General features: G+C 41.2%; 2 protein-coding genes across 5 annotated transcripts in view; one reads left to right on the plus strand and one right to left on the minus strand.

The window, feature by feature from the left end:
- CMSS1 (cms1 ribosomal small subunit homolog) overlaps positions 1-13,467 on the plus strand; it is a 413,413-nt gene that overhangs the window by 152,513 nt on the left and 247,433 nt on the right. The gene's annotated exons all lie outside the window — the stretch shown is intronic.
- Positions 1-13,467, minus strand: part of FILIP1L (filamin A interacting protein 1 like) — a 317,635-nt gene that overhangs the window by 119,692 nt on the left and 184,476 nt on the right. For 3 of the 4 annotated variants that reach the window (XM_073668097.1, XM_073668096.1, XM_073668094.1), the window contains exons 2-3: positions 2,786-3,059; positions 307-480 (exon numbers count right to left, since the gene is read on the minus strand). In XM_073668097.1, the coding sequence (XP_073524198.1) occupies positions 307-480; positions 2,786-3,049 (438 nt within the window). In that variant the 5' untranslated portion in view covers positions 3,050-3,059. Of the gene's footprint in view, positions 1-306; positions 481-2,785; positions 3,060-9,841; positions 9,923-13,467 lie in introns of those variants that run through there. The other variant, XM_073668095.1, reaches the window with a different exon arrangement.

Raw genomic sequence — 13,467 nt, forward strand, 5'->3', positions numbered from 1 at the left:
ATGTAGAATTAAATTTGGCTCAACTCCCATTACCTTGGTGCCATAGGCACTCTCTTATCTCCCCTAAATTTGTATTTTGTGGCTGCAACAATTACTGGATTGTAAGGCTATATGGAAATATCAGAGCTCTATATCACGTCTATGAATCCACAAAAAGTATAAAGAGATGGTAATGCGCAAATATGGAATATAACACTGCCCCTTTTGAAGATGTTTAAAAGGAAAATCTTGAGTAGTTCTTTAATCTCCCCAGCATTTTTGGTATTGTTAAACTTTCTGTATGCGCTGTGATCCTGCTTTACACACCTCACACATTGGCTTTTCGTAGATATCTTCTTGCCACTGTGTGGCATTTGCTTGAATTGCATCTCTCTGAAGGGCCTCTAAAACCCGTTTTGGAGTTACAAACCCATATTGAGCTTCTAGTAGAGCCAGGTCAATTTTTTCTGCCTTCAGCACAGATATGACTTCATCTCGAGCCTAGAGGAAGAAAATTGTACTTTTTAGTATCCATCTAACTTACATACTACAACCAAAGATGTCATGGCTTATATCCATAGTCATTTTTCAAGGCTAGTTAAAGGATTGGACACCGACTTATAGGGTTTCCACCTTCAATGGAGAGACCTTTTTCATCCTTCTTGATCTTAAATTTGCCCAACTTTTTTTCAAAGACCATTGCCTGTCCTGTAAAGCTGTGTTCACACTGAGTTTTTTCGAATAAAGCTTCTAAAATCCTCCTCTGCTTAAAATCTGCTTGGAAAACTTTTCGTATTAATATATCTATGGAAAAATCCATTTTGCTGTTTATATGAAGATTTGTTTGAGCTTGTTTGTGTTTTTAACCTGAAGAGTTTTTGAAAAATGCCTAGTGGGGGAAAAAAAGGGCATGTTACTACTATGAAGCAGATCTTCTTCTACGAAACCACTCCTAACTAGACACTGATAAATTAAAAGGCTAAAAAGAAACTTTCAGGAAACGAACACTTCTAAAACTGCTTCAAGAACCTCTTCAAATTTACGATGAACTAATCATTTCCTGAAGCGGTTTCGGATTGAAAAACTCGTCATTTTTGAACGCCTTAAAAACGCCTATGTGAACCTAGTCTAATACCTCCTATGCAAACTTTCCTCTCTAGAAGGAGAAATACTACTCATTGGTCAATTCTAAAGTTACACATCAATACTTTTTGACCATATGAATATTATAATAAAAAATGGTCCTAGATTAATTTAATGATTTATAAGTCACCTTCAACTGTGTTTTTGTAATGGATGACACTAAAGGCCCAGTTTATTGAGACTGGCATTGCACACGCAAATCTTAATGAATGGGGTGGTGGAGTAGTATGTGCCCAATTCATTGAGGCGCACACCATTTAATGAATAAGGCCACGGACCCACTATCAGTTTTCGGTCAGTATTTCTTCTCAGGAGTGGGAGCCAAAACCAGGAGTGTGTGATAAATGCAGAATTGGTGACTTGTTTCTATTATACCTTTTCTCTGATTGTTCCTCACCTGGTTTTGGCTCCCACTCCTGAGAAAAAATACTTACCAAATACTGACCAAATACTGATAGTGGGGCCTAAGGCCCATTTTACAAGTGGCGAGTGCCTTAGCCAGAGATGTTACTGCGGTCAGGGAGTCATTAATAATACTGACATACTTAGCCATGCCCTGTCTTTCCCCAGCTCCACCTATTTTAGCAAAGCTACCCAGGACTGGTGTAAAAACACCCAAAAGTCTCAATGTTTTTTTTTCGCGCAACTTCTAATGCAAACGTTTAGTGACGTTTAAGGTGTTTTACTCCAGAATTCTTGGATAAACACCTTAATGAATCGGACCCTATGTTTTCTGAGCCCTGGGACAAATTCTAGGCCTGTGCCTTAGGCAGGGTTCACATCACATTCTGCCAAGCTTTTTAGGGGCTCTGTCGGGGCTCCTATCTGAAGTCCTGAAAAATGGGATTCAGACAGAACCTCTAACATATCCAATGTGCTCTTTCTGGCCTCCATTTCAGTGTCAACGTTTTTGAGGCAAGCACAAAAGTATGGTCGACTACTTTTTTGTGGCTGTTTCCACAAGGTAGACACTACCGAAACGGAGGCCTCAGAGAGCACACAATGACTCTCTCCACCTTGTTATAATGAAGGGCACTGTTGGGTGTTCCGTTAAGGACTTCAGACTGAGGCCTCAACTGAGCCACTAACATGTGGCCTGAATGTAATGTGAACCTAGCCTAAACCCAAAAGTCATAGAATATAAAACTGCTACTGGGAAATGACTTTACAGTGGAGAATTGGACAGACCTGACTGTAGATAGACTCTCATCCTATGTGAATTTGTATGTATATCTCGAACAACCTTGGGAAATATCAACCAGGAGCAGCTCCAAGATTTGTTGCATCAAAGAAGTCATTGGTATTTATGGATATAAACTCTCATTACATGGAGAATAAGTGCTCCAGTTTCGTTGCTCAGATCTCTTAACAATGTAAAGAGTTTGGCTATAAATTAGGCAAATCTGAAAAAATCTGGAAATGACGGTCACACTGTATCATAAAATAAGAGCTTCACTTCTCACAGGGCAGAAAATCATCTAACTGAACCTAATATTGTCCTCCCTGCCTTTGGTGGGGAGAGGATATGCATACCATTAGCATGTAATAATGACAGCACTTTTACATATAATTTATAGGATCAGCAGATGCTGGCAAGACAGAGCCATATTTATAATCCAAATATATAGTCTGTTTATTGCGTGAAGTATGATCTACGACTTACTTGTAGCTCTCCCTCCAGCACGCTAAGAAGGAACAGCAGGTCATCCCGAGAGAGGTCATCTGCCTTTCTGCTAGAGGCCTTTTGTTTCCGATCTGATTTCTGACTCCTTAGGATTGTACCCGTCTCAGAAATATAGTCTCGCTCCTTCTTTCTCGTGTTCCTTTTAATAGTATCAGTGTCCTGGTGGATTCGCTGGTAGATGTCTTCTTCTCTACAGGTCATTGTCTTGTCTGGACATTCAATGCTGTTACTTTGTGGTCGCATTTTTAGAAAGCTGCCAAAACATAAATATGAGAATTAATTGTGTGTTTTTTTTATATAAATCATATATCACATAGAGCACCAACACATTCCATAGCCCCGTACACTCATCATGAAAATGGCAATAGTGCCTTGTCTGTATATGAAAAATTAGTAACTATTTAGGATTATATAGCAGAATCCTGGATGCATCGGTCCAAAATTTTGCCATGGTTTGGCTAGGTGCACACTGCGTCTGTACACTTAGCCTACAGTATATGTCAGGAGCTTTTCTATATACTGTAACGTGTATATGCATACCATGAAGTATGCATTTCTTTAGAATGGGTCCCTATGGTGGATTGATGCCTAGGAATCCATCGATCATGACCAATCATTTTTGTTGAACAGTACTAACCAAGATATAGCTAATTTTTTTCGTTGAAAAATGCAATAGTTAAAGGGGTACTCTAGTGTATAATAACTATCACATATCCAGGATTGAATGGAGCAGCTGGTTGCACATGTACAATGCTGCTTTCTTCATAGTCTATGATACTAATGAAGATAGTGTAGCTCTGTTCTTGGCCATCAACATTACTCTGGTAGACAATGGATGGAGCAGCAATTCAATTCTTCCTTGCTATGGTATTGCAGCTTGGGGAGAGAAGGTGGCATACGTCCCCCAGTCTGGAAATCAGTGAGGGTCGTAGCGGTGGGAACCTAAACCTGCTAAACAATTATGACCTATTGAGTGGATAGAGGATAATTGTCAACTGGAATACCCCTTTAAGATCTCCTTCTATAATTCCATGGAAAGAATGCTGCAGTCCTAAAATATTATGCATGTACAGAATTGACTGGTATCATTTAATATTAGGGATTATCCTGTTAGAGGTTAATTTGCAAAGAATCAAGTTATACCCTAACCAGAAGATAAGGGATAACTTGCTGATCCCTGAGGGTCCGACTGCTAGGACCCCTGGCGATCCCAAAATCAGAGCTGTAGAATCCTCAGAATGGGACTCTGCAGCCCCATCTTGAATGGAGTGGAGGTGCATGTGCTCGGCCTCCGATACATTCTTCCCTATAGGAATGCCAAGCATAATGCTCGGCTTTTTACGGAAGGCCTGGAGAAATGAATGGAGTGGAGGCTGAGCATTTGCACTTCCACTCCACTAAGGACAGGCTTGCAGCCCTAGGGATTCCTGAGGGTCTCAGCAGTCAGACCCCCTAGCAATCGGCAAGTAATCCCTATCCTATATTTGTTGGGGTGACCATCCTTTAATGTGAGTATGAAGTCAGTTGTCTCATCACTGACAACCACTTTAACATTTCAGGTTTAGAAATTATCAGCTACCTGCAGTGGACCTGGATCCACCCCCCCCCCCCCACATTGGTGTTTCTGGGGAACTTGCAAGAGCACTTACTTAACATTAAGATTATGGATGGTCTAGATCAGGGTTCCACCAATAGGTCATGTTTTCAGGATTTCCTGAGTATTGCCCAGGTGATAATTGCTATGCCTGGACAGGCAATAATTCCTTCACATGTGTAATACTAAGGAAATCCTGAAAACATCACCTGTTGGTGGGCCTTGAGGACTGGAGTTGGGGAACACTGGTCTAGATAGTTGTTCACCCGTAGGACAACCTAGACAGTTCTGTTTGGCGTCTACATGCTTCAGGACTGCAAAGATACCACCAGTCATTACTTTAGGATAGAAAATTCATCTGGGTCGAATTATTATCCAGATTTCCCTTAATCATTCCTGACCATTTTGTGGGGTCAGTGAGCCTTCATTTTGTAACTTAATCTTCTGAAATACCCATCTTATATGTAGTTACAATTTGGAAATCTTTAAAACTGTTCATTAGTAGGTGGAGATAATGCAGAGAAATATAGGTTACATGCCGGTGTATGACACACTCCATTGTAATGCCTGTGATCATATAGACGTCTAAATCCGGAATTATCTGATAACCACTTTTTTGATTTTTGAACCTCATCTAGAATAACATAATCTTTACTATGATGTCACCGTAACAGTTCACCTCAGGACTACTGTCATTGACTCCCAGGCTCAGACGGCAATCTAACAACGGAGCATTTATAGAAGAATATTTTATGTATGAATTAACAGTCGACCACAGACCGGCATGTCCTTAAAGTGGTTTGTTAAGGCGGAGATCAAAACAATCCACTTCTGTGTGATGATGTGGAAGCGTGTCTTCGCAATGAACTCATGTCTGCCAAGTTCACCAAGGACTATCCATGGCCGTGTTTCTGGAGTTTATAAAGTGAGAGATTTGACTTGTGGCTAAAATTCATCCAGCCAATTGTCTTAATGATGTCTGTGTGTCTGCTGATATAAACTTCCCAACATTTTTTAAATTATTTCCTTGGCCATTTTGTTTCTTAGTGTATTATAGACAATACTGTCTGGGAAAATCGAGCTATATAAATAATGATGTCACAGTTGCTACAAAGTAAGAAAGTTTTTCAAAAAAGTCTTAATAGTTTATTTTTATCAATTAACAAAATGAATGACCAAAAGAGAAATCTAAATCAAATCAATAATTGATGCGACAGCCCTTTGCATTCAAAACCGCGTTTGTTTTTTCCAGGTAGGCAGGGAGGTTCATAGAACAATAGAATGATAGAGTTGGAGGGGCCCTCCAGGGTCATCGTGTCCAACCCCCTGCTCAATGCAGGATTCACTAAACCATCTCAGATAGATGTCTGTTCAGCCTCTGTTTGAAGACGTCCATTGAAGGAGAACTCACCACCTCTCGTGGCCGCCTGTTCCACTCATTGATCACTCTCACTGTCAAAAAGTCTTTTCTAATATCTAATCTGTATTTTCTCCCATTCAGTTTCATCCCATTGCTTCTAGTCTTTGTGTAATTGAGAATAAAGCTGATCCCTCTACAATGTGACAGCCCTTGACATATTTGTAGACCGCTATTAAGTCTCCTTTCAGTCTTCTCTTTTGCAAGCTAAACATTCCTAAATCCTCTAACCGTTCCTCTTAGGACATTGTTTGCAGACCGGTCACCATTTTAGTCGCTCTTCTCTGAACTTGCTCAAGTTTCTTCATGTCTTTTTTAAGATGTGGTGCCCAGAACTGGACACAGTATTCTAGATGAGGTCTGACCAAAGAGGAGTAGAGGGGGATAATTACTTCACGTGATCTAGACTGGATGCTTCTGTTAATACATCCCAGAATTGTGTTTACACTTTTTGCTGCTGCATCACACTGTTGACTCATGTTCAGTCTGTGATCTATTAGTATACCCAAGTCTTTTTCACATGTGCTGTTGCTTAGCCTTATTCCTCCCATTCTATATATGCTTTTTTTTTCATTTTTCTTGCCCAGATGTAGGACTTTACATTTCTCCTTGTTAAAAACCATTCTGTTAGTTGCTGCCCACAGTTCCAGTTTGTTTAGATTTTTTTGAATCCTCTCTCTCTTCTCTAGTATTTAGTTATCTCTCCTACCTTTGTGTTATCAGTAAATGTAATCAGTTTACCCTCGATTCCTTCATCTAAATCATTGATAAAAATGTTGAACAACACAGGGCCCAGGACAGAGCCTTGTGGTACCCCACTTTAGACATTCTTCCAACTGGATGTGCAACCATTTATGACCACTCTTTGGGTTCGATCACTAAGCCAGTTATTGATCCACCCAACAGTTGCCTTGTCCATTCCATAGTTGGTCATTTTTTCAATAAGAATGGTATGAAATACTTTGTCAAATGCTTTGCTGAAGTCAAGATATACTATATCTACTGCATTTCCCTAATCCACCCAGTCAGTGATTCTGTCATAGAAAGAAATTAAATTAGTCTGACATTACTTATTAGTTACAAACCCATGCTGGCTCTGGTTACTTACTTCATTCTTATAAAGGTACTTGCATACATGTTTTTTAATAGTATGTTCAAAGATCTTTCCTGGTATAGAAGTAAGGCTCACAAGCCTATAGCACCCTGGGTCCACCTTCTTCCCCTTTTTGAAGATATGGACAACATTTGCTCTTCTCCAGTCTTCTGGGACTTTTCCTGTTCTCCAAGAATTTTCAAACATTATGGAGAGTGGTTCAATAATTTCCTCTGGTATCTCCTTCAGTACCCTAGGATGTAATTCATCTGGATCTGGAGACTTGAATACATTTATGTTATCTAAGTATTCCCTCACTATCTCTTTGTTTGTAGATGGTGTGGATTCTTCTTTTCCTTCAATAGTACAGTGAAGATCAGTTGATGTTACATTTACTTTCTTAGAGAACACAGAAGCAAAATAGGAATTTAAAAGTTCAGTCTTCTCAGCATTATTTTTTACCACTTTACCATTTTCATCCTCTAAAATTCCTATAGCATCTTTGACTTTTCTTTTACTTTTTACTTACCCCCAAAATCCTTTCTTATTGCTTTTGACATCTCTTGCAAGCCTTAATTCATTATCAGCTTTAGCTAATCTGATGCGGGCCCTGCAGGTTCTGCAGACAGTTTTATACAACCCCTGGCAAAAATTATGGAATCACCGGGCTCGGAGGATGTTCATTCAGTTGTTTAATGTTGTTGAAAAAAAGCAGATCATAGACATGGCACAAAACTAAAGTCATTTCAAATGACAACTTTATGGCTTTAAGAAACACTAAAAGAAATCAAGATAAAAAATGTGGTACTCAGTAAGGGTAATTTTTTTCAGACCAAGCAGAGGGAAAAAATTATGGAATCACTCAATTCTGAGGAAAAAAATATGGAATCATGAAAAACAAACACACAAAAGAACACTCCAATACATCACTAGTATTTTGTTGCACCACCTCTGGCTTTAATAACAGTTTGCTGTCTCTGAGGCATGGACTTAATGAGTGACAAATAGTACTCTTCATAAATCTGGCTCCAACTTTCTCTGATTGCTGTTGCCAGATCAGCTTTGCAGGTTGGAGTTTTGTCATGGACCATTTTCTTCAACTTCCACCAAAGATTTTCAATTGGATTGAGATCCGGACTATTTGCAGGCCATGACATTGACCTTATGTGTCTTCTTTCAAGGAATGTTTTCACAGTTTTTGCTCTATGGCAGGATGCATTATCATCTTGAAAAATTATGTCATCATCCCCAAACATCCTTTCAATTGATGGGATAAGAAAACTGTCCAAAATATCAATGTAAACTTGGGCATTTATTGAAGATGTAATGACAGCCATCTCCCCAGTGCCTTGACTTGACTTGCAGCCCCATATCATCAATGACTATGGAAATTTGCATGTTCTCTTCATGCAGTCATCTTTATAAATCTCATTGGAACAGCACCAAACAAAAGTTCCAGCATCATCACCTTGCCCAATGCAGATTCGCGATTCATCACTGATTATGACTTTCATCCAGTCATCCACAGTCCACGATTGCTTTTCCTTAGCCCATTGTAACCTTGTTTTTTTTTGTTTAGGTGTTAATGATAGCTTTTATTTAGCTTTTCTGTATGTAAATCCCATTTCCTTTAGGCGGTTTCTTACAGGCCGGTCACAGACATTGACTCCAGTTTCCTCCCATTTGTTCCTCATTTGTTTTGTTGTGCATTTCCTGTTTTGGAGACATATTGCTTTAAGTTTCCGTTCTTGACGCTTTGATGTCTTCCTTGGTCTACCAGTATGTTTGCCTTTAACAACCTTCCCATGTTGTTTGTATTTGGTCCAGATTTTAGACACAGCTGACTGTGAACAACCAACATCTTTTGCAACATTGCGTGATGATTTACCTTCTTTTAAGAGTTTGATAATCCTCTCCTTTGTTTCAATTGACATCTCTCATGTTGGAGCCATGATTCATGTCAGTCCACTTGGTTCAACAGCTCTCCAAGGTGTGATCACTCCTTTTTAGATGCAGACTAACGAGCAGATCTAATTTAATGCAGGTGTTAGTTTTGGAAATTAAAATTTACAGGGTGATTCCATATTTTTTTTCCTCAGAATTGAGTGATTCCATAATTTTTTACCTCTGGTTGGTCTGAAAAAAATTACCCTTACTGAGTACCACATTTTTAATCGGGATTTATTTTAGTGTTTCTTTAAGCCCTAAAGTTGCCATTTGAAATTACTTTAGTTTTGTGCCATGTCTGTGATCTGCTTTTTTTCAACAACATTAAACAACTGAATGAACATCCTCCGAGCCCGGTGATTCCATAATTTTTGCCAGGGGTTGTATTCTTCTTTAGATATTCCTCCCTCTTTACTTTTGATATACATTTCTTTCTTCCATTTTAGCATGTGTTTAAGTTATGTGTTCATCCATCCTGGTTTCCTTAGGGCTTCCTATTGTTCCCTCTTTTAGGGATTGTTAATGATTGTGCTTTCAGAATCTAATTTTTCAAAATGTCCCATTCTTCCTGGACATTTCTGTCCATCCAGCCAGGTTGTTCCAAGTATCTTGGAGAACTAACCACAGATCTTCTGTGGATGTCGCTTGTGCAAATCCTTCTGCCTCTTCATGAACTCCCACACAGACTCAATGATGTTGAGATCAGGGCTCTATGGAGTCAATATTGTTAATGCCAGGACTCTTTGTTCTTTATACTGGAGATAGCTCTTAATGATATCGGCTGTATGTTTGGGGTCGTTGTACTGATGCAGAATAAATTTGGAGCCAATCAGACTCCTCCCTGATGGTATTGCATGATGTTTAAAGGGGTATTCCAAGATCCAATCCCAGTATGTAGTAGGTATAGGATAATGGGGTGGAAAAACAGTAAGTGCAATAGGATCTTATCTGGATTGAAATGAGAATGTGGGCAAATCTGCTCACCTGGTGAGACTGTGTAACCACAAACTTTTTGTGGAGTAAAAAAGGCTGCTGTAGACCCACGACTTGAAGAACATCAAAGGCTGGAGAAAAGTGAGTTAATTCTGTGCTGCCAGTGGATGAATGATGAACAGGGGTCAAAGATCCAGGAATGCGGGTTTATTGTCAATGCATTTCAAAGTCTCACACTTTATCAGGACAAACCACAATGATGATAACAGCCATCAGGTTTGGATATAAATAGACATAGTATTCAAATAATGGCACCCCTATTTATATCCATATCCGTTGGCTGTTATCATCATTGTAGTTTGTCCTGATGAAAGAAGTGTGAGACTTTGAAATGCATTGACAATAAACAGCTCGTGTAAAACCCCTTGAAGAGGGAGGAGGATGTAGAAGCACTGCCACATGCTGAGAAACAGAATGTTCTGCAGCTTCAAGTTATTTTTCTCACCCACCAGTGCTGGATTCACAGCCATACTTCTCAGTATAGATATATAATGTCATCCATAATACTTTTCATTGTGCTACATACAGAAAGAAGATCAGAAATCCATCTCGTTGGGTGTACTATGTATGGGAGAAATTATAGCAGTTATTTTCTACCAACTAGCTCAGAGACAACTGAAAATAAGGAATAGAGCCTGCAGAAGAAGTAAAAGGATCCAGACCACTAATTGGTTAACATAATCTAGGGGGTAACTGTTAAGCTTTCAGACAAAGGAACTGCTATGGGGCCATATAAGTAAGTGAGAATTAAATGCAGTGCTCTTATAAATGAAATGGAGATGCGCGAAAGACTAAAATAGCCAAGAATCAACTTGTCTCTGTTTCTCAGTCTGTCTTCTGCTGATGGTTTCTCAGGACAATGACCGATACCTTCCATGTAACAGCATTATTTTCAGATTCTAAAAGGATTCATTCCAATATTAGAAGATTAAAAGGGGTTGTCCCCTGTAAGGGAAAATTATAATCTCAATGAGGTAAGATTAGTTTGTCTGTCATCCACAGGACTGTCTCTACACAAGGGTTATTACCTCTATTACTCTTATTGCGGGAACTCGTGACACCTCGACCTAGTGAGTCTGAGCTTCAAGGTGGGGGCAGATGGTCATTGAAGCCAGGCTGGAAACCATAGTTCCTGGTTACTATCTGGAAGGGGGTGGTTGAAAGCATAGTATTTAAAATTCCAGGAACTTGCCCCTAAATTAGCCCACAACCCAGTCACAGACCAAGTAATTTTAATATTATTATCTAGGCTGTCCTGGAAATATGAGCCCAGGAACAGACATATAAAAAGATAGATAGATAGGTTACACAATGAAAAGGTGTTAACTTGTGAGGGTCGGCCTGTGCTGGTTGTGATCCATAACTCATTTCTCATTCCCTCAAGGAATCAGAAGAATAACTTTAGACTGAAACGTTTTAGGTATTTCTGTTATTTGTCCCTTTTTATTTTATAACTGTTTTGCATATGTGACGCTCGCAGCCCTGCCCTGGGAAGATGGGGGGTTAACTCGGGGCCGGGTCCTGTGGAAGGTGGGGTGCAGCCGTGGCCTGGACCCGTCCCATGCCCAGGGCCGTCACATTAAAAAGGATGTAACGGCTATCAGGGTTGAGTGGCTGCTATAGACTACGCCACCTGTGGTGCCTGGTGACGACCACCAGCGCTGCTGCAGTCCTCTGAGGCAGGATGTTGTGGCATCCGTCGTTGATACTACTCCCCACAGACGGAGCAGGGCCTCAGGGCAGAGGACAAGGATGGCGGGAGTCGTAGTGTAGGGTGTCTGGTGCTGCGCGGTGTGGTGCAGAAATAATGAGTCCTAAGGCCATAGGGATCGACTTCCAGGGTTGTTTACTCACGGTGGAACGTGCAGCTGCAAGGCTTCTCCCTGCTCCTCACGGAGTTCTGCGGTCACCAGGGACGGGGGTCCGACAACCTCCGAGTAATTCCAGTGCTTAATCAGGACCCCACACCAGAGTGTTCCTAAACTTCAGACTGAGTCCTCTCCTGTCTGTTTTTCTGTAGATAGGCCGAGTCTCCCTCTGGACTACGCTCAGAAACAGGGTACGGGTGGCAGCTCCGCTCCTTCCGTTACCCGGTGGGATCCTCGGGGCCTGCCGGCTTCCCTGACTAGGACGTGGAGTAGCAAGGTCGGGTGTCGGGGGCCGGTACCCCTTTTGCAGCCGGAATACCTCTGAATAGATCAGAACAGCAAGGACAGGTGGCGTATACCGCTCCGTCTGCATCCTCCCGGGATCCTTTTTGCGGTGGAGCTACACTCCTAAGCTCCGGGCCTTCTTGGTCATGGTCCTTGACCGGGTTGAGACATGTGTTAACTCGAACCTGCCCCTCGACCCAAGGCCAGGGTACGAGGGCCGTGTCTCCATCCGCTGCAGGTCCACACAAGATCCTCGTTCAGGGAGGGAGATCACAATCAAAGAACCATGAGCCCAAGATGGCTGTGTATTAAATATGACATATTAAGTGTAAACTAAATGTGAGTCCTCTACCCTCAACCACTACTTGGTTCCCCCTATTTCTTGGTTCCCCAGTCTCCCAATTCCCAGTAGGGGCAGCACACTAGTGCCTACTAGCCCCCTCTGGTGGGAGAAGTGTGGTGTTGGATGTGGAGGTGAGGTCCTGATCATTGCCCCGTTCTTACCTCGAAGGAGGGATACTACACCCCATTAAAGAGGTGCAGCATCCCTGTGGCAGTCGAACCCTCAGGGGCGCCACACATATTTATGTGTCGCTCTGTTTTTATCTTTTTGTACCTTTTTCTTGTAAGCACTACACTTTTTGTATTAAGGCTTAAAACTTTAATAAGTTTGGTCCTTGTATGCGCTAAAGAATCCATAGCCTTTCAGAGAGTGTGTGACCTTTTTTAATTGTCAGACAGTAGCAAATTTTGGGGACTCATCACCCCGTGTGTTTGATGAGTGCTGGCAGCGTGTTGTGTAGCTGGAGTGTGAGGACTGTGTCTGGGTGTGATTGATGATCACTTTTCAGCAGGGCTGTGGATTAGGAGTCGGTATAAAATGGACCGACTCAGACTCCTAAAATATATAATAAATTGGGTTCAGTAGTTCAATGCAGGATGTGCTGTAAATGTTTTCATAAGAATTTGGGAAAGTTATGAAATGTCCTATAAATGTCTGTTCTGTTCCTGATCTAAGGATCTCGGCTTTTAGTTGAAATGAATCTGTGCTGCACTTTATGTACATGCTGAGTAGTGAGGCCGTGCTGCACTTTGTGTACATTCTCAGTAGTGAGGCAGCGCTGCACTTTATGTACATGCTCAGTAGTGAGGCAGTGCTGCTCTTTATGTACATTCTCAGAAGTGAGGCAGTGCTGCACTTTATGTATATGCTGAGTAGTGAGGCAGTGCTGCACTTTATGTACACGCTCAGTAGTAAGGCGCTGCTGCACTTTATGTACATGCTCCGTAGTGAGGCAGTGCTGCACTTTATGTACACGCTCAGTAGTGAGGCAGTGCGGCACTTTATGAATATGCTCAGTAGTGAGGCAGTGCTGCACTTTATGTACACGCTCAGTAGTGAGGCAGTGCTGCACTTTATGTACATGCTCCGTAGTGAGGCAGTGCTGCACTTTATGTACACGC

Source organism: Phyllobates terribilis, unplaced genomic scaffold (assembly GCF_046119375.1).
Source record: "Phyllobates terribilis strain yellow unplaced genomic scaffold, ASM4611937v1 Scaffold_2__4_contigs__length_985480577, whole genome shotgun sequence".
Taxonomy (NCBI): Eukaryota; Metazoa; Chordata; class Amphibia; order Anura; family Dendrobatidae; genus Phyllobates; species Phyllobates terribilis.